The 24984-nt window shown below is 41.8% G+C and overlaps 1 protein-coding gene across 1 annotated transcript; it reads left to right on the top strand.

The window, feature by feature from the left end:
• Ndp (norrin cystine knot growth factor NDP) lies at window positions 1-24771 on the top strand. The gene is made up of 3 exons (XM_057760220.1): window positions 1-135; window positions 14712-15086; window positions 23573-24771. Exons 2-3 carry the CDS (start codon window positions 14919-14921, stop codon window positions 23798-23800), a joined length of 396 nt encoding a protein of 131 aa, XP_057616203.1. The 5' UTR covers window positions 1-135; window positions 14712-14918; the 3' UTR covers window positions 23801-24771.
• The last annotated feature ends 213 nt before the right edge of the window (window positions 24772-24984 follow it).

The raw sequence follows: 24984 nt of genomic DNA, 5'->3' as shown, positions 1-24984 counted from the left end.
CTTTTGTGTGTTGCAAATATAAAAGGCAAGCCATGTGACAGAGGGACAGAAGAACAAAAGCATTTGGAAGTAACAGGACCTCTTTCTAGCTCTCAGAAAAGTCTGAGAAGAAAGGAGCCCTGCGTTTCCCCCAAGGTAAGCAGGAAAACAAGCGCTGCCGGCTTGCCTAGGAAATTACTTCTTTCCAAACTCAGCCTTTCATCCTTCTTGCAGACAAAGAGACAACCTTTAAATATCACTTAAATTTGCATCACTTTAGTTTGCATTAATCTGTAGCTTGCTAGCCTTGTGGGCTTTTTGTTTGTTTGTTTTAAATGAACGGGTGTGTGAAGTTTGTGACAGAGCAGGAAGCGTCTCAGAGAAGCTCGAAAATATCTTTGGGATTGATTTCTTTTCAAACTCTGCGTAGTTAGCTGTAACTTTGAAATGGTTCTTCTATGTGACACTGTGAAGGGGGATGGAGAAGCAGCAGTTGCTGACTTGCATTTGTGAAGTCCCTTATCTTCCCCACCGCCGCCTTCATCCCACTTACAATGGGGGCACTATTAACGCAGGCGAGTCTGCGAGGTTAAATGTGCACTGTTTACTTTTATTGCTCCTTATGTATGCGGCTGATCTCCTGCCAGGGCTGTGCCGGAGTGCTCAGAATGACTTCAAACAATAGGCAACATTTATGCCTAGCTTTCAGTGTCACATTGCTCCTTTGCGCTCTTCTCCCATCCCGCGTTGGGACTTTGCTTCCATGGATACATTCAAGAGTGTCGGGAGATGAGGATGGGTTCGCTGTATGATTATGATTGGGCGAAAAGACTGAGGAAATGCACGCTGTTTGCCTTGGCCTTATTGCAAGGGGTTATTTTTAGTAGTCGGTTTGTCCCTGCAGCACGACCAACGATCCAATGTCCAAGAAGTGACCAGGAAAGGATGCTCCTGACAGCACAGGGACCAGAACCTGGAGGAATGACTCCCACAGACACCTGAGGAATAATCAGAGGGTCCTTTCCAATTCCTGAATGCAACTTCTCTCATTAAATGAACAATTGAGCTGTAGGAGGCCCGGGCATAACTCTCTTGAGGGACGGGAAGTTTGATTGTGTGCAGAATGTTAATGACTCAGAAAGCACAGTAACTGAGGCTTATTGTAATGGACAAGCCCAGATAAGCCTCTGTGAAAGAGCACCCCCCACACATTCTCTCTCTCTCTCTCTCTCTCTCTCTCTCTCTCTCTCTCTCTCTCTCTCTCTCTCCCTCCCTCCCTCCCTCCCTCTCCCCCGCCCCGCTGAGATTCAGGTACAAAGAGTAATCTATTTAGCATGATGAGAATTCCTTATACCTTGTAACTGTCATTCCTAGCAGGTACGGCTGTTACAGAGCATGTTTCTCTCCATTTCTAATATTAGTGTGCTCTAAGTACAAGATACAACACGGCAAATCACCTCAACACAACACTAGTAACCAGCTGCAAATTCACTGGTGGCTGTGGGTGTCAGCTAACTACATCAGGAACCGTAGACTGCCTCAGAATGGCATTTAGACTTCATGCAAGTATCTGCTCACTTCCCCTTCATTAATTTTCCTTCTGAAAGTGAACCTGAGGGTTCTGTCGGCGAGCTTGCATTGTGGAACAGGGGGCACAATTTATGGGGATTCTCCCACACACACATCATTTTCACAAATAACTAGCCTAAGGAGCTTTGTGGAATAAAAATCAGACATTCAAAGGAATGAATTTACCACTGGGTCACTAATCAAGAAAGACTGTAAAAAATAATATGGATTGGATTGGATTGTTGTAATATTTTATGACAATTTAAAAAAAATAATACTGCTGTTAGCAAAGCATTTAAGTGACTGCAAACAATTCTCCTAAGCTGTCATTCAGGCCATTATAGGAGAGTGTTTCAACACAAATGTAACGCTGTGCATCATTTCTCTTAAAGCACATTTGCTTCAGGTAATGGGAGGACTGGTTGAGGCCTTAGTATTATTACTGTGTATCAAGCAGCTGACACCCACAGATGGAAATATGCCTGTGGAGTTCTCAATCTTAATTTGAGTTCCAATGACACTGTCAAGGGAAAAATAAATCATTTTTCAATACATTTAACAATTTCCAACTCATTTATTTTCCTGGGCCCTTGAAAAGTGACTTTCTCAGAATTCTAACCACCAATGGTGGCCAGAGACTGTTACTGTCTTGAGATCTCAAAATTTCAGCACCATTGTTCTTCCTGTGTAGTAATTCATGCCATCATCTTTTAATACATATTTATTAAGCATTTGCCATGTGCCTGGCACTATCCTTATCCTGATGGATGCACAGGTGAATGGGACATTGTGTCACATTTTTATCTTTGGTCTGTATGCTCTTTCCTGTTGAATCTGGGAAGAGAAACAGCATTGCCAATGGGTAATTGACAAGAACTTTCTGTTTATTAGGAACCATATCCAATAGCTGCTAATGTTCTAGATTATTTGAAATACTTATCAGTAGGTTTTCTATTTATAATGAAGGGTTCTCCTCTCCTGTGGCTGTTTATATGAGATTCTGAGTATATCACACTTGCACGGCTAATCTGCTCCAATTTTTTCTTGGGGTTGGGATAGAAGCAGTTTGGAAAAAGAATAGCATATCCTTCTTAAGTTCTCTTGATCACCCTCTGGAAAGGAACTGTCTGCTATCAGTAGATGGGTGTGAGTCACCTCCCCAGCAGCTGGCATCAGGGCTACTTAGTGAATCACTCATTGTATTGGAAACATGCACAGAGGAAGATGCGATCACTCTCTCCCATCACTTATCCCATTCCCTAGACTGAGGAAATCAGTGACCTCTGGGCTTGGCCTAAATTTAAGAGGGCCCCGGGATGAGTAGCTAGACGTTGTTTTCTAAACCTAGGTCTCTGTCTGAGCCACACACAGCGCCGTTTTCAAAGAAGTCAGTCTAGTGTTTCATCACACAATTAGGTTCCAGGGGAAAATCCTGAAAACGTCATCAAAAGTGTCCTTGATTTTGTTGCCTATTAGCAGAAATGTCTGGTAGTTGGAGTACCTCTGACTTCTGAGATGCCTGACTCATCCTAGGAAAGCCACATCTTCTTGCCATTGGCCTGGGTGCCCATGTTCATCTTTTTTCATGACTGTTGCTTAATGACACTCTCCTGCATGGCCAGCAGGAACAGAGGGGATGGAGAGGCAGGTGGGAGGACTAAGAAGCACGAACACTGAACAATGAGAGGGAAGAAGGCCCATGGGAGGGTGGATGAGCTCCAAGGCCCAAATTGCTGTGGCCTGCCCTGTCTGTGATCAGCTGTCATTTCCTCTTCGTGTATGACACTGTGGAACATATTAAAATTTCTCTGGGATGGTATGTTTGGAATTCCTCTGATGCCCCACCTCACAAACTAACCGGACAATAAAAGCAAGGTTGTAAGCCATTGAACAGCTGGCTGGCTATATATTTCCCCTCTTTCTTTCCCATAATCTAATACAGAAAAAAAATCCTGTTAGACTGGCAGTGCCATGTCTGGGCACTTGTTTCCTGCAAGTGCTTCCTCCACTACCTCCTCCTGCACACCCTGGAATCTTCCTGGGTGGCAAGTGGCTTCTTTTCTTTTGTTCACCACTGCTCTCAGACCGCCCCCTTTTCCCTATGCCCAATCTCCTTCCATTGTGAGCTGCTGTTTGCTCGCCTGTTTTCCAGACAGCCTGGGTCCTGTTCCATCTGGGGAGAACAGCCCATGAGGTCTCCTCATCTCCATAGTATTCCCAGGATGTCATTCTTGGCACGGGTTCTGCTGGGCCGTTAGGATATGGGGGCTTTTTGTAGTCCTGAGCCTGAACCCACTCACAGAGAGAAGCAGCCACGTGGCTCGCCAAGAGCGGGGCTGGAGTGACCCGGGTTGGCAGAGACAAGCATACCATCACAGTGACCCGGACATCTTGGTGAAGGCCTGGGGGTGGGAGTGCTATGGGAATGCCTGGGTGCACTTCGGCCCACATTAAGAGAAATGTGGTGATTCTGTTGCAGACTGAGAGACAAGTGACTTGAACCAAAGATCCCTGGATCTTTTGGGCTCTGCCATTCTCCTGGGTTCCTCAAGTTTTTTGTTGTCTCTCCTCCTCAGACAGAAAGAAGGAGAAAGAGGACTTTCAATTTGGCCAGCATAGGCTGATGACTTACCAAACCCATTGCTGAAAGGGAGAACTGAGAAACCTCTCCTGATTGAGTTCGCTGAAAATGTGTAGGAATTGAGGTGAGAAAGGAGCTTGTCCTTCCTTCCCTCTTCTCTCCCTTCCTCCCTCCTCCTTTTTTTCACTTCTCTCACGACTCCCCCTTTCTTCCTCTTTCTTCACTATCTCTTTACCTCAGAAGAGCAGTTTGATTCATGAGTATCGAGCAGAAGGTACTGGACTTTTTAATTAGAGATTCCCATTTAAGACTTCCATTGTGTAACATACCAAAAGACACTGCTAATGTACATGGGAGTGAGAGTCATTATAGAGAAAACCACAAGGCAATTTCTTATTCTTTTTTATTTCTTGGGAGCTTCAGATATCTTTTTTCAATTAACTAAAAATTCATTAAAAGACTCAAAAGGAAAAAAAACTAACATAGCTGAATTAAAATGAGCCTTTTCCTGTTAACTTGACAAGAAGAGAAGGAGAGAGGGAGGGAGGGAGGGAGGGAGGGAGGGAGGGAGGGAGAGAGAGAGAGAGAGAGAGAGAGAGAGAAAGAGAGAGAGAGAGAGAGAGCAACCTTCTACCCTTCACTGCCAGTTCTTGGAATTTAATATGAATTATTCCATACAAGTCCCTAGGCTAGAGCATCTATTTAAAGAAGCCTGGCAGCATGAAGAGAGAGGGTAAAAATACAACCACTCTTTTGTCCCATCAAAGGTTTTCTTTGGGAGGACATTAAGAGCATTTCAGTTTTCCTGTCTGCCCCTGCCAGTGGCAGCATTCCAGCTGGTAGTACCCACTCCTCACCCATCAGGTCAACAACCATGAACTTTTCTGATTTCAGGAGAAAGTAAAGGCTAAGAAATGCTTTAGAAAGTCCCATGTGTGGGCAATATGCAGGGGAGGCTGGGACTGGAGTGCCTACTGGCTAGACTATACAAGTTGTCTGGTGAAATTCACCCCTGACACACACACATTTTCAGTCTTTGAGGAAGAATGTGCCTTTGTGCTGGTGGCATTGTCTGCCCTCATATTTTCAAAGCTGCCTTCTCACATCTCTGGCAAGGCTCTGCTTGGTGTGTTCACTCTATCTCCTCCATGGGGGTGTCTATGAGCCTAGTACTTAGGTATATATTACTAAGTGTCCCACTCCCTGGACCCTTTTCAGCTGTTCGGATCTAGCCGCCTAGAAGACGTTTACAATCTGGAACAATGACTTTACTGTTAGAAGGCATGCTGACTCAGAAGATTCAAAGAATGGGCTAGTTCAGTTGGCAAGCCATCCTGAGTACTTAGAATCAGGATTTCATCCAATGGAGGTCCATTTCATCCTCGTGTCAAAATCTGGACATGAATACTGACTGGTAGCGTGGTATAAGATTTTCTGTTTTCCACAAAAGCTAAGGCTTATTCAAACAATTTGCTCTCTTCCAAGGCCTGGCTATATCCCAACTTTTTCTTTTAAGCCATGATCCAACTGATTGCAGTATCCTTTATAAATGAGAGGGCAGCAGGTTAAGACCAAAAGTGGACCAACTGTCAGGAAATGCTAAGGAGTGCTCTTTCTTTAGCACAGTAAACTACAATAGGCTGAAACCTGGAGTCTCCTTTCATATTTTCATTCATAGGTAAGAAAAATAATAAGCCACACATAAAAGTAGAAAATAATATTTTTGATGTTAAACTTGGCTCCTTTGTTTTTTTTTCCAAAAAGCTCAGTTTCAGAAAGAGAAAGTTTAGCTCTCCCACTCCCCCAGAAATGGGTTTGAAATTGCCTTCCTGACTTACTTGAAAAGTGATCAAACCCCCAAGTGAAAAATATCCCCAAGCTCAACTTTAGGTACAAATGTAGGTATACCCATTCCTGAAACAAACATGATGAATCAAAGAAACCGATCCTTAATCAATTTCCAATTTATCTTTAAAACTCAATTGGACACATTAGACTTGATACATTTCTGTGATCCCTTCCCCCGCCTCAATTCTGAAAATGAGCTTCCTTTCCAAATTTAAGTGTTTCTTTTGAGATTTGGGTTCAAAGGCAGCAGAGAAGAATTGTGACAGGAGAACTGGCAGTGCTGAATCAAAACAAAAGGCAGCGAGAAAGCCCATAGTTCAACCACTGCAGGATGATTAGTAGCACGGCGCGGGGGGAGGGGGAGGCATGCTTTTCACATGATGCTTGTGCTAGCCAGTCTCAGCCCTTTTCATGAAGGCCTGCATCCAGGAGTGTTCCGATTTGAATTTCACATTCAGTCCCATCATGGCGCAGAAAAGGCAAATTGCATGAGCAACAGAAAAGACTGAGTGCTCTTATTGTTTATTACTGAGGACCCTCCAGCTGTTAGGTGAGATCACTCCCCACCATTCCAGAATGTGGGTTCTGGGTGAGGAGACGGCAATGCAGCTTTAGAAACACTTTACCAGACACTTTGAAGAAAAGCCAAGACACCCATTTGGCTTCTGGGTGAAACGGAGCTGGTACCAAGTTAGAACTGGTCATCTCCCTTCTCCTAAGACCATGCCACGCTAGCAGTCAGGGAAGGGTAAGTATTGCATTATATCAGCACATAGGTCCCAGAATACCTTATCTTTTCTACCAGAAGGGTGCATCTTTAGCAAGACTGTGTCCTCTGAGTTTGGTTTCTCAAAACTCTGGTTCTTAGCAAGGTGAGTATCTTGTATCACACTACTCGCTAGTATTCTGGCTTGGATCTCACTTCTGTAGTAGGGAGCAGGTAAAATAAAGTGAAACATTCCCCTCTTGAAATTGTGATAGCTGATAAAATTGGAAAATCTATGGCAGATTTGGGGCATCAAGAATAATTTCTCCTTTTCTTCTGTTACTATTGAGGAATCTATGCTGCTTTTTGTTGTTTCTTTTAGTTTGTTTGTGTTGTTTCTTTTTAAGGCGGGATATGTAGCCCAGGATGGCCTTGAATTCACTATGTAGCTGAGGATAATTTTAACTTCTTATCCTCCTGCCCCTGCCTCCTGAGTACTGGAATCCCAGACATGCACCACTATGCCCATTCTATTTGTTCCCCATGTCTTTATAACACTACAAACTGAGCTACATACCCAGATCTAATCCCATTCTGCTTATTTTTATTCCTTGTGGATGAAAGGATAGCACAGAACTCAGAGTTCAGAGCCACTGGTGATTTGTGGCACCATAGAAAGACTACCGTTGAGCATTTTTTGACAGCTTATCACCACATCAGTCACAGTTCATAGTCTGTGTCTAGATTTGCAGAAATAATCCAAACCCCCAGAGAAAAAGATTTCAACAGAAAAGTGCTTCCCAATACTCTGGTAATCATTTCCAATTTGTGGGAAATTTATATCCTAGAAGTCAATTAGTTACATCAACTGTTAAGAACTCAGAATTAGTTTTTTTCATGGAAACTTAGATAAGTTAAAAAATGCCTAATGGAGGATCCCACAGCTATATTCAGTGGCCTATTCTTTTGAACTCAAGCCTCAACCCAAGACTTCAGGATTGTCCTTCCCTTAGGACAGAAGTTCTGCAGATACTGTACCAAATAGGGAGACCTATTCTTGATCCCCTAAGACCTTAGTAATTCACATCTTCAAGATGGCTTTTCAGACCCAAACTTCTCTTTTGTCTTCTCCTGGGCCAGAGCCCTGCACATGGTAGCTTAGGCTGCAGTCCAGTGTGGGATTATAGGTCATTCTAAGAAAGGAACTGGCAGATAGAATTCAGCCTATAGCATCACCATCATCAAACAAAAGATGCTGAACTCTAGAATGAATGACTACCTTTGACTGTTCTCTCCTCCTGATGGATACATTGAATGACACTGGAGAAAATGGCACAAATTTTAAGAAAAATAGAAACTGGTTAACTATACTCACCAATTATTATTAATAAAACATGAGCTTGGTGTGGTGGTACACACCTATAATCTTAACATTGTGAGGGCTGGATAGGGAGGCTCATCCAAGAATTCAGTGTCAGCTTAGTCTACAGAGTGAATTTCAGGCTATCTGGGGCTAAATAGCAAGACACTGTCTAAAAAAAGCAACACAAAACAAAACCAAGATATTAATAATTTATGAACTGCATTTAGTAAATCACAAGCACCAAATCAATTGGATATTGGAGAGTATTTTTATTTCGGGCCACCCAAATGGCCTCATGGAAGAGAACATTCTAATAGCTTGGCCTCCTGTTGGCTCAAGCACATTCATTAGAATGTTCTTGGAATCTATTAACTCCTTAAAGAAGAAAGGAAGTCTCACTGTAAGATGTCTTGGGAGAGTATCTAGTCCCAGAGCAGTGCTATATCGTCTGAGAAGCCTGGGAAGAGACAGACATGATTGAAAATGGACAAAGCTGTGAACTAGTATAACCAACTAATTGATTTTATATAGAAGGAAACTAAGTTTTAGAGAAAACAAATAACTCAATAAAGCACTCGTAGCCAATCATGGAAGGCATGCTGCAGCTTGACCATCTCAACAGATCAGCCTTCCTTCTAATGGATCAGACAACAGCAAAATGTTCTGCAGGTTGCAAAATGCAATGAAATAGTTATTCATTATTTCAGACAAATGAATGCATAGTCTGGAGATACAGAACACTAATAACACAGGTTAGCAGAGGTCTGGAGAAGTAATCATGGTGTTTCAGGTAAGTGGTAAACTGGATAACAGTGAAAGCTTTCTTTCTTCACAAATGTGTCGAAGGTCATGAACTTTAGCTACAGTCAAACTCAAGGTCAAGTCCTCCCACTGCACTCCTCCCCAGACAGTGAAACTATAAAAACCAAACACACACACACACACACACACACACACACACACTTGCGCACACGCAGGCACACATGCGCAGTTGTGGTCCACTGACTTTTGACTCATTGTTGCTCCCCACCAAGTTATATTTATTCTCAGACCTTTGTTTGAGCAACCTTATCTACAGGGGTTATGATATATTGCTTCTTCCCCTGGTTCTATTCCTCCTCTTCTTTTGCTTTCCCTTCCTCCCCTTACACACCTACCTGCTGTCACAGATGGCTAGTCACACAGTGGGAAGAACACAGTGTCTTATCCTAGAATAGAGGGCTATTATTTAACTGCAAGAATATTTTCTTCTGGTGGCTGGAGAGATGGCTCAGAGGAATAGAGCACTGGCTGCTCTTCCAGAGGTCCTGAGTTCAATTCCCAGCAACCACATGGTGGCTCACAACCATCTGTAATAAGATCTGGTGTCCTCTTCTGTACTGCAGGATACATGAAGGAAGAAACCTATATACATAATAAATAAAAATCTTTAAAAAAAAAAAGAATATTTTCTTCTTTCACCCAAGGTACCACTATGGAGGTGACCATTGCCTCCTACTATAGAACAGACACCCTGAGATGAAGGGAGCAAGAACCACATTCTTCCCCATTGACCTTATGGCTGCATCCATAGAGATCCCCAGGGACCTTGTATCTTTTTCATTGAGTACTACTGCTTCAGGGTCAGCCCAGACTTGGCTTCTTTAATGTTACTCTTGTGTTGCTAGATAGAAATAATTTTAAGCCATTCACTGAGAGCAGGGGATGCTTTCTACAATCTGACATGCTGTTTACAGTTTATAAATTAAGTATCTTGGGAAGAAGCATCTGACTTTTCTCCAGGGCATCTTGTTGACTAGATACCATTGAAATTTTGGGGGTTCCTGGGAAAGGGCTACTTAGCACTTTGCATTCTGAATAAGATCCAGCATTCCTTGTTTTTCCAATCCTTGTATGAAGTATTATGTAGTAGCAAACTTTCTCCCTCTTTTTAAAAAATTTCCCTCTTTTTTTAAAAAAAAAAGTTTTAATTTCCCTCTTTTTAAAAAATTTCTGTGCTTCGGTGCACCACAGCCTTATTCCTGACTCAGAATATTTTTTTAAAAATTAAAACAAATATTTGGGAGTAGTGTTTCACACCTTTAACCCCAGTGTTTGGGAAGCATACGCAGGTGTGTTTCTGTGAACTCAAGTCCAGTCTGGTCTTCAGAAAGAGTTCCAGGAAAGCCAGAGACAGGTGAATCTCTCTGAGCTCAAGGTCAGCCTGGTTTATAGAGAGAGTTCCAGGACAGCCAGAACTACATAAAAAGACCTACCTGATCTCAAAAAACAAAACAAAAATATGGTAAATAATAAATATTTCTGTATGATACACTGAGTTTATTTCAAAGTCAATATATTTTATTCACTTCACTAAATCTTTTTAGAGATGATGCTGCGCATGCTGGACATAAATTAGTGAATGGGATGATGTATCAATGGGGCCTCAAAATTAAAAAGGAAAAAGCAGGCTAAGACTCTTTACTTATAAATGCAGTGAATCTATTTTTTCCTCTTACCTTTATCTATTTTACCTGTTTTTAGTGATGGGAATTTAACCCTGGGCCTCAATATGTAGGCCACACCCCTGAACCCTGATCCTTTCATTTTATCTGCTAGAGCGAAAGGAAGCCCATGGTAAACGCTCAGTGAATGGATATGTATGCTGAATAAACAAATGTTTGTTGAAAGAAGCCAGGGAAAGAACATCTGTCTATTTCAGTATGGAAAACAGCTCAGAAGAAACATAGATATGGAAACACTGCCCTCCTTTGCCTCAGAAGTAGGGCAAAAACAAGGCCGTTCTTGGCACATGACACTTGTCTTAGCCTGTTGCTGAATTCACTTGTGCAAAGCCAGTGCTTTACTCTCTGCCAGGCAGAAGGTCAGCCCAAGAATGAGTTGATCTGTGGGCACAACACCATCTCTCACCCAGGAGGCCGCTCTATTATTTCAATGAGGATGACAGGTGGGGAAATCTGGGCACCAGTTGTTCTTTTCCACTGGTAGCATTTGAAAGGTAGCTCCAAAGTCGGGCATGCTGGCCTACGTGCTTCTCCTGCTGCAAAGGCTCTACACTGAAGTCAGGAGAACATGGTTCTGTCCTGTGGCCAAGTTCAGATCTCAGAGACTGTCCCAGAGCACATAGCACAAAGGACTACTGAGTTCTGTTCTTCAACTCATCGTGGCTTGGTTGGCTGAGGTCCTAAATCCTGATCATCACTATTTGAGTTTGTTACATATGGCTAAAGTTAAAGACAAATGAATTAATTTAGTTTCAAGAAAATGCAAGGAGCTCCCATAACGCTGAAATGTCCTAGCATGCCAGAAAGCAAGCTATCCTGTGGTGGTGTGGGTTTTCTTAATTGGCCATGCACCTCTGTGTGACTCGCGGCTCACACTGCAGACCCTGTTCTGTGTACACCGTGGCTGGGCTCAGTTGTTCTCCGTTCTCGAGCTTTATTGTCATAAACTCTACTCTTCAGCACAGCACTGCGGGCTTATGCAATTTGTACAGTTAAAGCAAAAGCAAAATACAACAGAAGTCTCAGCCTCTGGTGCGGTAGAGGCCTGCAATTTCAGGATGCCTTGAGAGCTCAAGAGGTCTACACCCTGAGAATCTGTACCAAAACAAACAAACAAACAATTGTGGAGCTGGAGAGATGCTCCGTGCTTAAGAGCACTTGTGTTTTCAGAGGACCTGAGCTCCATTCCCAGTACCCACGTCTCATGGCTCTCAAGCATAAATACCTTCTAAAGCATTTGATCACATCTTCTGATCTTCTCCAGCACCAGGCATGCACTTAATACATATATATACATGTAAGCAAAATACTCATATACATAAAAGAAACTGAAAATAAATAAGTCTAAAAGACTAGTACTGCCAATAATAATAAAACCAAATGCCAGGGTTGTGTTGTAAAGATCTTACCTGTACGTTTTGAAGATTTTATGAATTCTTTATTATCATAGTTTGCAATGCTATTTCAGTGTAAATAGAAAGCTGAATGAAAATGTCATGACTTGTATGACTGCACTGAAAGCAAAAATCTTAAAACTACAGGTAAAGTCACATTTCCTTTGTTATTTTTCTGTCATTTTATTATTTTTATTTTTTATTTTATGTGTGTGGGTGTTTTGCCTGCATGTATGTCTGTGCACCATTTGTGGGTCTGGTGCCCATGGAGGTCAGAAGAGGGCATCAGATTCACCGATACTGGAGTTACAGAAGGTCGTGAGCTCTCTTGTGGGTGCTCGCAATGGAACCTGGGTTCTCTGGAAGAACAGCCAGTGTGCCTAACTCCTGAGACCTTACTCCAGTCTTCTTTGTCCTTTATAACTACTTTGGTGTTCAGTTTATCATCTCAAGAGAACAAACCAGTTCACAGGGTTGAGGATATATGCATCAGTTAATAGAGTATCCTCTGCTCAAACATGAGGTCCCCAGCAAGTGTAGAACCCCAACACCCATCTAAAAACTCATGTCTGTACCCTAAGAAAGGTAATTCCCTGATGATCAGCACTGAGAGGGTAAGTAGACACAAGCCCACATCTCTAACCCAGAAGCTATCTTCAATTGTTAACCTCCGTCAAATGAAAAAATTGTTTTCTCCAAAGGAGTCTCACTGGGTATATAAACCATACTTAATGGCAGGCCCCAGCAGTAGATGGACAACAAAATGAACTCAATGACATATTTTGAAGCTTGTTTTGTCTCACAGTGCTTTGTCTGAGCTTTTTTTTTCCCATTGTAACTTTTGGGTTTGTGTTTTTATGAGATCTCTGTGCACAAGTGTGTGTATGCCTGCATCTATATGTATTCCTTGTGCTTTTTCTTTGGCTCTTTTCCCCAATTTGCTTGGTTTGCCCTATTGTGGTTTGTTTGTTTTTGTTTTATAGTTTTTTAGATGCTCATTTCTTTTCTAATGAGAGCAAGAAAAGGTGTGGTTTGGGGTGGGTGGAAAGGTAGCCAAGGTCTGGGAGGAGGTAGGGGAGGGGATACTGTAATCAATACATTGTATGAAAAAAAATCGATTTTCAGTAAGAAAAAAAATATTCCTCAGCCTTGACCCATTGAGCCGTTTGGGCACAGGCTTGATCCATTTTAAGGAGAGGTCACTGTGAGCATGTGCATAAAGGAGAGGGGTACAAGGCTATCTGGGAACAGACTCTTCTCATCTTTAGGATTACCCTCTGCGTAGCGAAATGGTGGTAGCTAAATCCATTGCTATTCATTGCTGGCATTTTAGAGCAGGAGGGAACAATGTATGCTATTGCTGTCAGTTCTTCTGTCCTACAGGTGAGGAAATGAACTGGAAGAATTTAAGTGAGCTGTGCAAGACATCACAGCTGATTAATGTCTGTGCCGTGACTGAATCCAGGTGGTTCCTCTCATTATTGGTCTATGGCCTTCCTGAAATTTATAGAATGTCCCAGAGACACGTGCTCCTAGTTTTTGCTAACAGGGATGCTCTGCTCTGAGATGGCCTTATTGCCACACCCTTCTCCACTCAGAATGCCCTGTCCCACGCTCGCAAGTTGTCTAATTGCAGCTAAGTGGGTTTGAGGATACTCTATTACAGCAAAATGGATTGGCTTGCACCACCTTGAACTTCTTATCTTGATCACATCAATACTTTCCCCTGTTTATTCAGACTGTTCACAAATAGGAAGTCAAAGAAATACTTGCTCTCTGAACAAACAGTCCAACTTTGATCTAAAATATCTTTGAAAGTTTTTCTGAAGCTTTAATTACTCCATTCCTTTGGTTTGGTATGTGCAGTCAGGGTCTCTCAATTTCACCGAATTTTTGAAAATATTTTGATATTCTGTGTCTTCTGGTATAATACAAAACATCAGTGAGGTAAATTAGTAGATTGCAGAACTCCGGTCCCTTGACCAGGAGCTATGGTTAAAAGAACAAAGCAAACTTTAGGGAAACCAGTATAGCATAATCTCAGTTTAATGGAAAGTCTCTACTCAGATGACCACTCTTTTCAAATTACACTGTGGGCTTCAGCTACAAAGGTTGTGCAGCAATGTGTGACTCTGTTGGGAAATACTCATGTGGTGCCTTAGCCACGCTGGAGGCCAGGGATCACAATGTGGGTTTCAGATGCAGTTGGCCACTGATGCTGGGTGTCAAGGACTTAAAAACAAAAACAAGAAGAGCCCAGAGCACAGCAGTGGAAAATTTAGGTGGGTGGGTACAGAGTGGAAAATGTACTCCCTCGGGCCATGGCCTGTGTTCATTAGCAATGACCTTCCTTTGCTCTAGCCCCGTAAACTGATGTTGATAGCGAAGCTTCGAGAGAATCTGAATAAACCCTTCTGCCTTGTCAATCAAGGACAAAGATGAAACCTCCCAATTTAGTTAGACTGTGGCCAGAAGCATGTATTTTTAATCGCAACGATGGGCTCAAACTATTCCGGGTCTTAGGCACATAGATTCAAGCAATTCAAGTCAGCATATGCTTCCACTCAACCATCATGTCCATTTCCAAATGGTCATAAATATGTAGTATAAACACTAAGGTCGGGGGACATGAAATGGATGACAGCATAACCTAATAAGGCTCCAGAAACCAGTGTTCTTTACCCCAAACAGTATGGGCATGTTTGACTTCGTATCTCTTGTGTTGCATCCATATTTCTGGGGAAAATAATTTCTGCCTTCATTCCAGCTGTACAGTAGCTACTGTGGTGATCGATTTCAAGCGAAAGGAGCAAGACAAAACTCCAGCATACAAAGGACAATGACAACCAGAAAGCGACAGCCCCATCCTGTCCTGGCCTTGAAAGGAATTGGATCCTAGGTGGCGACAACATTTCCAATCTATTGTCCTCTGTCGCCCTCTGCTGTTCTTCTGGAGAAGTTTCCCCTTACAACAATGAGAAATCATGTACTAGCTGCATCCATTTCTATGCTCTCCCTGCTGGCGGTAATGGGAGATACAGACAGCAAAACAGACAGCTCCTTCCTGATGGACTCTCAACGCTGCATGAGACACCATTATGTCGATTCTATCAGTCACCCATTGTACAAGTGTAGCTCAAAGGTAAGATCAAGGTCGCTCCAAAGTCTTTGAGAAGATACCCCTTTCCCTCATTTACAGAAGAGAGGCCATAGTTCCTTGTCAGGTGGGGGAGAACTGTGACCAGAGCCCAAAGTGTAGCTCTATGACTGGCTTGTAAAACTCACAAGGGAATCTTTCTTTAGAGATTTCCCAGCATGTTTTGCAATACCATGACTGTAATGAAGCTTGTACATGCTGATCCTGTTGTTGGGTATCCTGTGTCCCTGACTGGGAAATTTATGAGCAATAATGTTTATTTTTCAATAAAGAAAAACAGTGGTTGGAAATAGGGCTCAGTGGGTAAAGTGAGGACCTCAGTTTGGATCCCCAGTACCCATGTAAAAGAGCTGCCATGGTGTTACACACCTCTAATCTTAGGGATGAGGAAGCAGAAATAGGAGAACCTGTGGGGCATGCTGGGTAGTCAATCTAGCCCAGTAAACGAGCTCCAGATTCAGTAAGAGACTCTGTCCATCAACCTCTGACCACCACAGTCACCTTTGTAAAAATGCACACATGTGCAGGAACATACACACACACCACACACACACATACACACACACACACATGCACACAAACATGCAAGAAGAAAGAAAAATGGAGCCTCCAAGTTAACATAATTCCTTCTACCTGCATCAACAACAAAAATAAGGGGGAGAAGTTGAATAAGATTTAACAGTGGAACACAATCTTGGAGGCTCCTCAAACAGTTTTCTGAACTACCCCAGAACGAGCTGTGTGGTCTAAACCTTCCTCCCTGCGCCACATTTATATTAAAATGACTCCAGAACTAAAGATGACAATTCAGTTGTTTATCATTTTATCTTGCTTAGCAGTTTTGTCTTCTTTGCAGTGGGTAGAGTGTTTCTTGCACAAGTCATCTATGTCTCAGTGCTGAAAAGAGGTGTGCAAAGTACTAACACCCTAAAAGACCACCGAGAGTGGCGGCCATGTAGACCACCCAGAAGGGAGGCACAACGTAGGATGGAATGAATTCCAAATTAGAGTTCTCCTGACTATCATTACCTCAGCCACGTGCACTAAATGTGGCCACACTTAGTAAATAAGATTTTGTTTAGCTCTACCTCAAAGGATTTTCACTTTAGTCCTGAGACTAAAACAGCAGCAACAAAACCCATTGAAACATTCTCATATGTTAAGTATTTTTAAAATTACCCATATAATTAAGAATTTTCAAAACAATATAATTCACTAGAATTAAGCTCATAGAAATAAATCTCTCCACCCTCCATTTCAAACATGTCTGCGTTTACATTTTCCATAACTTACATGATTGTAGACCTAGGAAGATCTCTTATTTTAGTTTGAGGAGATAAGGGTTTGAAGGATCAAAATTTAAGTTAAATCAATTTCACTATTGTATTAATAAGACCTTGGACTGTAGGAAAAGAAATAGAGATTTTTCCACTTAAGAAAATATCCTGGTTCTTATTTATACTTGAGGAACAAAACTGAAGAGAAACAATTAGATGCTGAGCAGAAAGTTTCCTTCTTGGAAATGGAGAGCAGGAGCTGGTGGAGCTGGTAGGGACTGGGGGTTACACACTGGCTTAAGGTTCATTTCAGCACCACAGAAGCACAAAAAGCAGCAGCAACAACTAAAACAACTATGAGGAAAAGATGAGAGAAACATTTTTATAACCGTGATTGCTCAGAAATTACTTCAGAAGAGACAGCACTCGTGTTCACTGCTTGTTAGTTCATGGACGATTTCTTTCTTTGTTGAACTGTTCTTTATAATCCTGTTTCTTTAAAGGACAGAAAAGGAATTCAAATTTAAGAAAGTGTCATTGTGATGAAAGGGAGAATAACAGAAAATAGTGGCATCTATAAAAAGTTGAGAGTGGATGGCAGAGCGCTTGCCTAACATGTTTGAGATCCTAGGTTCCATCCCCAGAACCAAAAGAAAAGTTGAAAATAATCCAGACGATTGGACAAAATTATTTGTGATAGATGGAAGACTATCTTAGCATGTTAACCTAAGAGAGGAAAGTTCAAGGAAAAAATGCCATTCATGCAAACTCACAGGATTTGAGCAGGACTCTTAGAAACAACTTTTAATCAAATGTTGTTCAACTTTGCTTCTCCCAGAATGCCACCGTGCATAGCAGTGTAAAACTTGATAATAGAAAAAAATGTTTGCCATTTCATGGAATCAATCTGTTTCCCAAATGACCCCAAATATAGCAATGGTTTTATGTAAATGCTGCTTGTAATTATTAACCTTCCTTCCTTGGTCACAGAAATTTGCCTGGCAGAGTTTCAGTTACCAGACCCTTTCTGGATTAAATTTTCTTTATGTATTCAGGAAGAAAATGATTTTCATTTGGAAATATTATATAGTTTTCAACTTTTACAGACTTAAGATGATAGTCCCTCTAATGGGTCTTGTAGCATGAATAATAAAAACCCAGAGACAGAAATTGGGGTTCAATCTGAAAGTCAGAAAAACAAAAGAGCCAAGCCACCAGGGAAGTCTTACCTCTACCAAAGCTAGGTGACTGCAAAACTAAGCTTCTCTTTCATCCCATTTTATATTCCCTTTAGTGCTGGGATTAGAGGCATGTGACTCCCTAGGACTGGGATTAAAGTTGTGTGCCACCACCACCTGGATTTGTTTCTGCACTGATCTCGTGTAGCCCAGGGTGGCCTTGAACTCACAGAGATCCTCTGTCTGGCCTCCAGAATACAGATGAAATCTATGTGTGATCAAAGGAAAGGAATGTACTGCCTTGAACACCTAACCTGTGTCAGTCACTTCAATACACAATATATACACACACACACACACACACACACACATTGCCAAGAGACCTGCCACGTAGGTATTATCATTCCCGTGATGGAACAAAGAAAACTTGCAACTGAGAAGAAAAGAGGAATTGGGTTTCTTGATGCCACACAATTTGGGAATGGCAGTATTTTCTTTGTAGAGTTCATTTTTCTGAACCTGGCTCCTCATATTGAAGAAATGCAATAAGAATATAGGAGCTATTATTTAGAATTCAGACCTAGGTGCCTGCATAAATGTTACAATTTTACTCTAGAAAAAAAAAAGAAATAATGGGTAAAGGTTTTCTGGACAACTTTTGTGGGACTCTCTGTTCACCATGGCCCTGAACTTGTATTTGCCCAGTTTTCGGTCCTGTCAACTTTCTCCTAACAATTCAGTAAAGAACTAAAATACACTCAGCAGAAAAGACTGACCTACCAAGAAAGACAGAGTAGCCACTGTTTAGATTATACCCAGTGTCTTTGTTAGTAATGATATCTCATGGGATTTGGTCCAAAGGAGCCTGGAAGTGTCAAGCCATTTCCATTCTTCCTAAGAAATCAAATTTCCCTGAAATTCTGCAGAAAGGTCATAAAGCAAACAAGCTTAGGATCTGCAGCCAGAAGAAATGGGCTGTCTGTAAAATGGTGATGGACACTAAGGCTTTACTGCAGTAGAGGTCTGCTATTCAGTTCTTGATTCACAGCTTTCCAAATGAGTGATTTCAGGAAGCCAAATCATTGTTTGGTGCCTCAGTTTCCTCCTCTGCAAAAAGAGCTGTTTGCTCAAGGATGTAGCTATGTATGGCAGCGATGGTAATATTTGTAAAGCAACTATCACAGAGCTTGCCATATAATAGACCTTTAATAAAGCTGTTATGATACTGATGAAGAAGTTGTAAGCTAGACAGGTGTTTCAACCCACTCTTCTATTTCAGTCACTACTAAGACTTCCATAACTGTTGGGATCCCTGCAGTATTAAAGGATTAGGAATGTGAACTTCCCTAGGACTCTGCTGGCTATGGGAGGGGTGGGAAAGAACAGAAGAGCAAAGTAAATATAAGCCCCTGTGCTGGGTGCTGAGAGAGAATGAAATAGAAGCAGACTACTGGCTACCTTCACAAGGGGAATGGAGGAGGTGCAATGGTGAGTTCTGACTCCTGACCAGCTTATATTTCTGGAAACGTGAACTGGCTCCATGGATGTTTGAAGCCCAAGTTGTTGAGAAGTAGGGTACGGTGGTCCAAGGTAATGGAGTAGAAACAGGTTCTAAGTGAGGGGTGAGGGGCAACCACTCTGGTCAAGATGAGACAGCAGACTGTGAGGAAAGAAGGAGCTGAGTTGAGGAGACCAAGGCTGTAAACATTCCGAGAGAGAAGGTTTTTCGTGTCAAGGACTGAGCTGCAGGATTGGGAAAGAGCTGCTAGAATCCCCAAGCCCTATTCTGTTGCTGCCCATAAAGTTCACAGGAAAATGTATGGGAGTTAGAGATATGGAGTTTATAATATAATTGATCACCTGAGACATGTGGCATAATTTTTAAAATAAGAAATCTATACTGATGGCTACTGTGTGCAGGCATCATGAAAGTTGTTAAAGACAAAAACAATAGGGGAAGAAGACAAAGAAATATTTACCCCTCATAATGCTTCAAAAGGATATAGGAAAGGGAAGTGTTCTGGATGCAAATGCCTCTTCACATCTGTTTGATTTTTAGCTTGTGTGACAGTAACAGACAGCAGTTGGAGTGATGTGAGTTCCCATCCAAATCTTCAAGTCTCACCCCTATGTTACTTTGTTCCCCTGGTTGTCATTTTGTTGCTGACCTCAGCTGGCACAGGCAACCCTTTAAATATTGACCTGGTTTCCTAGAGATGAGCTGAACAGTCATATCTTGATGTCGCAGGTAAAGGAAGGTGTGGGAAAGTGACATTGATGGATCTTGTTCCTGGTATATATATATATATTGAGATCATCTGGAAGAAGGACATACTCAACTCAAAGTCATGAAACATATTTAGAAGGTTAAAATAATAGAAAAGAATGTTTCTGGACATGTTCAGTTCTCATTATAAAGGTGAATTTACTCTCCTTCCTCTGTCCTTCCCTTGCCCTCTCTATCTCTTTGTGTGTACGTGTGTGTGTGTGTGTGTGTGTGTGTGTGTGTGTGTAGTAAGGAGGCTGCTTGTTGGTTCCTGGCTGCTTATCCTGAAATAAGCACACAGAAACTGTATTAATTAAACCACTGCTTGGCCCATTAGCTCTAGCTTCTTATTGACTAACACTTATAATTTAACCCATTTCTATCAATCTGTGTATTGCCATGTGGCTTATTGGCTAAAGTTCCATCTGGCTCCTGCAGGTATACATGGTTTCTCTCTGACTCCACCCTTCTTTTCCTGAGTATTCAGTTTAGTTTTCCCCACCTAGCTCTGCTCTGCCCTGCCCTGTTCTGCTATAGGCTCAAAGCAGTTCTTTATTCATTAATGGTAATCACAGCATACAGAGGGAAATCCCACATCGTGTGTGTGTGTGTGTGTGTGTGTGTGTGTGTACTGAGAACACCAAAAAAAAAAAAACCCCACTAATTGTTTCAGTGTTTGGAAGAGGAGACCCACAGACAAGATATAGGAAGGTTTTCATTAGACAAAACCAAGTGAAAATGACGTCCCTGGGAAAGTAAAGACATGCACAAAGGCAGGATGCAGAAAAACTAAGGGCAGTCCCATGGGCTCTTAAGTAGTTAAGCTCGACTTTAACTGGAGCAGGGAGCAGATGATGAGAACAGCTATAAGACAGGAAGTACTTGACATGTGGGACAGTCATGGTAGGTACTGACTGTATATCTCTGTTTATGCATTTTGTGTAGAAACAGTACATGAGAAACAGGGACTAGGCCCAGTGAAGGTGGACCTAGGTCCTTCCATCCTAGAGATCTTGTCCTTCACTGTGGACTGGGTATGGAGCATGATATCCTAAAAACTTTTAGTTTAATCACAATTAAGGTAGCTTATCTTCAAGTTGCCCAGTATTGCAGACTTGACTATTTTATGGACAGCTAATATCCTGTTCAGTTAGGGCCATGTATGTCTTACTGGGATATCCCATGCTGTCTTTGACCTTTTGTAATTATCCTTGTTGGAACAGGTTTGTTTTATCCACCTGAATCTCTAAAGACTTCACTTTGGGAAGTGGCAGAATGATTGTTTTATTCTCCAATAGGTAATCTGGATTAGAGAGCAGCAAATTTTATGCTGTTTCAGTGTGTGAAGCAAGTTACCCCATGTACTAGCAGATACAAGGAGAAGGAACTGGGGAAGTTCTAGGACTCTCAGAGAAATGGGGTAGACACCAGAGATGGGCCAGGTATTGTTTATCTACAGCATAATCCTCTCAAACCTGGTTGGGATGATGTTTATCTTGCCTGTCAATTTGAAGAACAGACAGAATACCAATACAAACTTTAATAGAATCAAAACAGCTTACAGTAGCCATTTTCTCTCTGCCTTTGTGACCTTGCAAAGAAAGTAATGTTAGACCAATCTAACTTATTCCTCCCTTAGTCCAGCTAGCTTTTTCTGCTACTATCTCATAGTTCCTTCATGTGTGTGAATTGTTGACATTTCTCCCAGTACTTCCTCAGATAATGATGTTAGTAACCTTTAACTATTTGTTTAATTTTGCCCCATAGGATGATGTCAGAAGTCATCTATAGTGAGTCTTTAATATTAACTTCTAATTACCAAAATATTATAAGGTATAATATACCTTATATTATATCACCAGGGATCAAGCTGCCTTGGCCCATCTCACTTATGCCTCCCATCCCTAGTATTCAAAGATCATTGAACTATATGAGCTGTCATTTATCTTTGTGGGGCAAACTCCTGTCTTAACGCACATTCAAAGCACCTTTTCTTTGGGTTTAGCTCAAACTTTTTGAGAAAGCAGAGCAAATGAGTCCACCTGCCTACTGTTATAATTTAAACTAAGCATGACCAGAAGAGTTCTTGCACATCCACTCTCTGTCTTTGACCTGGACCTGCCAAGGTCAGCATTTTTCCTTCTTGAACTATGACCTTAAAGCAGACATGTTTGGGAATCTGTTCCTTATGCTCAGTGTGATCAGGAATATGCTCACATCTAAAGTGCTTTCCAGTGTGAATACACATAGGCTCCCATAAGAAACCTCCAGACTTCCTTTGTTTGGGAAGATCATTACTTCAGAAATTTCCTCCTGAGTTCCTTACTTCTACTCAAAAAAAAAAAAAAAAAAAAAAAAAAAGAATCAAAGGAACCTTTTGGCCAGCTCCTTAAGCTGTATGCAAAATGGTGAGTATGTACATTTTCCTGAGGATAACTTTTATACTTTTTAAACAGTCTTTCATTTTTAGATTAATTTATTTTTCCTTTATGTGTGTGCCTGCTTACCTGTATGTACATCTTCTCAGGTGTCTGAAAAGATCAGATGTTGGACCTCTCTGGAACTGGAGTTACAGGCTGTTGTGAACCATGTGGTGTAGATTCTGGGAATAAATCCAGATCATCTGTAAGACTAGCAAGTGGTCTTGACCATGGAATCAGCTTTCTATCCCCTTAGTTAGTCTTAATAGAGTCTTACTATAAAGAACACACAAGCTCTGACACAGCAGCCCAAATCTCTGGAAACGGAGAGGGTCAGGGTGAATTTTTTCTAAATAATTCTGAAGATGCTGACATAAACTGTATGACAGGTACCTCTTTAAGGTACAACCTCAGGTACAAACTCTCAGGCCTGGAAATGTATCCTGTCTCCACTTTCTTCTTCTAAGTTAGTCCTAGAATATTTCTTCCAAAGCAACACTTAGATAACTCCTTTTTCTTCCGCAGAGACTACATTCCTTCTGTTTAGTTATTTCCCATTGAACCCCCCATTCCATCATTCTCTGTTTGAGTCTGGATTTCAATCTGAAGTGACTTTCTGCTTGTTGGTGGTGGTAGAACTACAGTACATTTGGGCAGTGGTAGTCCTCCATCCATCAGGAGAAACTCATTTTGTACTCAGATGTTTATTTGCCTTTGGTTTTGGAGGCAAGGTGTTAACCCAAGCTAGTTTTGAACTCATTTATGTACTTGAAGATGACTCCTGATACTTCTGCCTCTACTAAATGCTGAGATTACAGGTGTGTGTCACCATCCATGGTTCATATGGTCCTAGAGACTGAACCCAGACATGTGGGTGAACTTGGCAAGCGCTCTATCACATGAAGTACATCACCAGGCCCGCTCTTGGATTTTTTTTATTCACATCGTAGTGGTACATCTTCTTAATTGATTCTAAGCCATCACTGCACTTCACAGTCACCAAAGGAATCTTGAAAATCATGAAAGCTTGGGCCCTACTATAGGAGTTAAATTCAAAATCATTTCAGATGGGGTAGTGTTGAATGATTTCCTACCAATCTCCAGGTACTGGGGATTGAACCTAGAGCCTTGTGCATGTTAAACAAGTCCTCTACTGCTGAGCCACAATACCTTAAATACATATTTTAGGTTTACCAATAGATTCTGAGTTGCAGCCACTGGTCTGACCCAGCAGGAATTGGATAGGAGTGTTAGAGCCTTTCAAAGGATGCTGTGGTAACTTGAGATCTGGGCACCTGCACATAGTAATCACCTCCCGTTATTTCTCCAGATGGTGCTCCTGGCCAGATGTGAGGGGCACTGCAGCCAGGCATCACGCTCTGAGCCGTTGGTGTCCTTCAGCACTGTCCTCAAGCAACCTTTCCGTTCCTCCTGTCACTGCTGTCGACCTCAGACCTCCAAGCTGAAGGCTTTGCGTCTGCGCTGCTCAGGGGGCATGCGACTCACCGCCACTTACCGGTACATCCTCTCCTGTCACTGCGAAGAATGCAACTCCTGAGGCTTGCTGTTGAGTGGCTTTCTGGCTGGGACAACCACAGGAGCAGTTCAACCAGCCAGAGGAGGACTGGCAAGAAAAGAGTTAAGGCAGATAAAAATGGAGAGAGTCCCATAGGATTGTGCATATTCTAGTCCTAAAGACTCAGTGTGCTTTCAGTGGAGAGTGACTCTGGGAACTCGTCTTTCATTGCCATCTCCTTTCCCTGAAGGAATTTCTTTGGTTACTTTTCAGATTCAGGCATTTCCCCTGTTGGCTCTGAATGTGGTTTGGGTTTCTGACAATTCTGCATTAGTGGGAAAATGTGGGGCCCTGTGCAAAAGTGTGTCAGGCTGTCCCTATTTGGTGCATATTAGGGAAGAATTTGCCCAACTCTTCTTAGGAGATCTTCGGTTTTTTTTCACCTTGTTGTTTTGGTCTAAGAGTTGTCTCCAAAGGTTACCGGTTTCAAGTACCGGACAGCAAGTCCGTGGATATGTTTAGTGAGGTTTATTCACAGCTCGCTGATACTAAAATAACTAATACATGGGTTCTTTCATGTGACTGTGGAACTCCTGACAGCTATAGTTCTTCATAAATGACTTCGGGGCTATAATGGTGGCATAAGGAATTTATTTTCTGGAGGCCTTTGCAGGTAAATATTGCTAAACTTTTGTAAGGAGGTAGATGTTCAAAGACACACACACACACACACGGATGGATACAGTACTGACTCTAGAGAAAGCATAAATTACTAGTGGCATGGGAATATGCCATACTCATAACTGAGAATTAGTCAAGCAAGTAGGAATCTATTCGTGGGTATTCAAAAGCTTCAGTCATGTCTTAAGCATCCATCATTCTCTAGCATCCACTTGTCTACGTGAGGCTGTCTAGTGGAGGCCTAGCTTATCCTCTGAAAATTTTGTTCCAATATATTTTTGGTCATTGAGGCTCAAATTTTGAATTCTCCCAATGTTTTGAAATAAAAATAGAGTACCTTCAAATTTTGGCTGCATAGGTATTGTTATTTCTTCCTCCTCCTCGTCCTCTTATAGTCTTCTATGATGTGGATATAAGATCCATGTAACTATTGTTTGGAAATCTCCGAGGATATGATAGAAGTAAGAACAATTTGAAGGAAATTGAGTCTCAGGACACATGATGGGAACTTAAAAAAAAAATCAATATACTGTGGTGCGTGAACT

The sequence above is a fragment of the Chionomys nivalis genome, chromosome X (genome assembly GCF_950005125.1).
Source record: "Chionomys nivalis chromosome X, mChiNiv1.1, whole genome shotgun sequence".
Lineage (NCBI taxonomy): Eukaryota > Metazoa > Chordata > Mammalia > Rodentia > Cricetidae > Chionomys > Chionomys nivalis.
Note: the sequence above shows the minus strand (reverse complement) of the source record. Positions and strands in the feature narration are given on the sequence as shown.

Coding starts and splice junctions, on each gene's coding strand:
- Ndp (XM_057760220.1), top strand. CDS start 14,919: ATGAGAAATCATGTACTAGCTGCATCCATTTCTATGCTCTCCCTGCTG. Junction 15,087..23,572: donor TGTACAAGTGTAGCTCAAAG/GTAAGATCAAGG, acceptor TTATTTCTCCAG/ATGGTGCTCCTGGCCAGATG.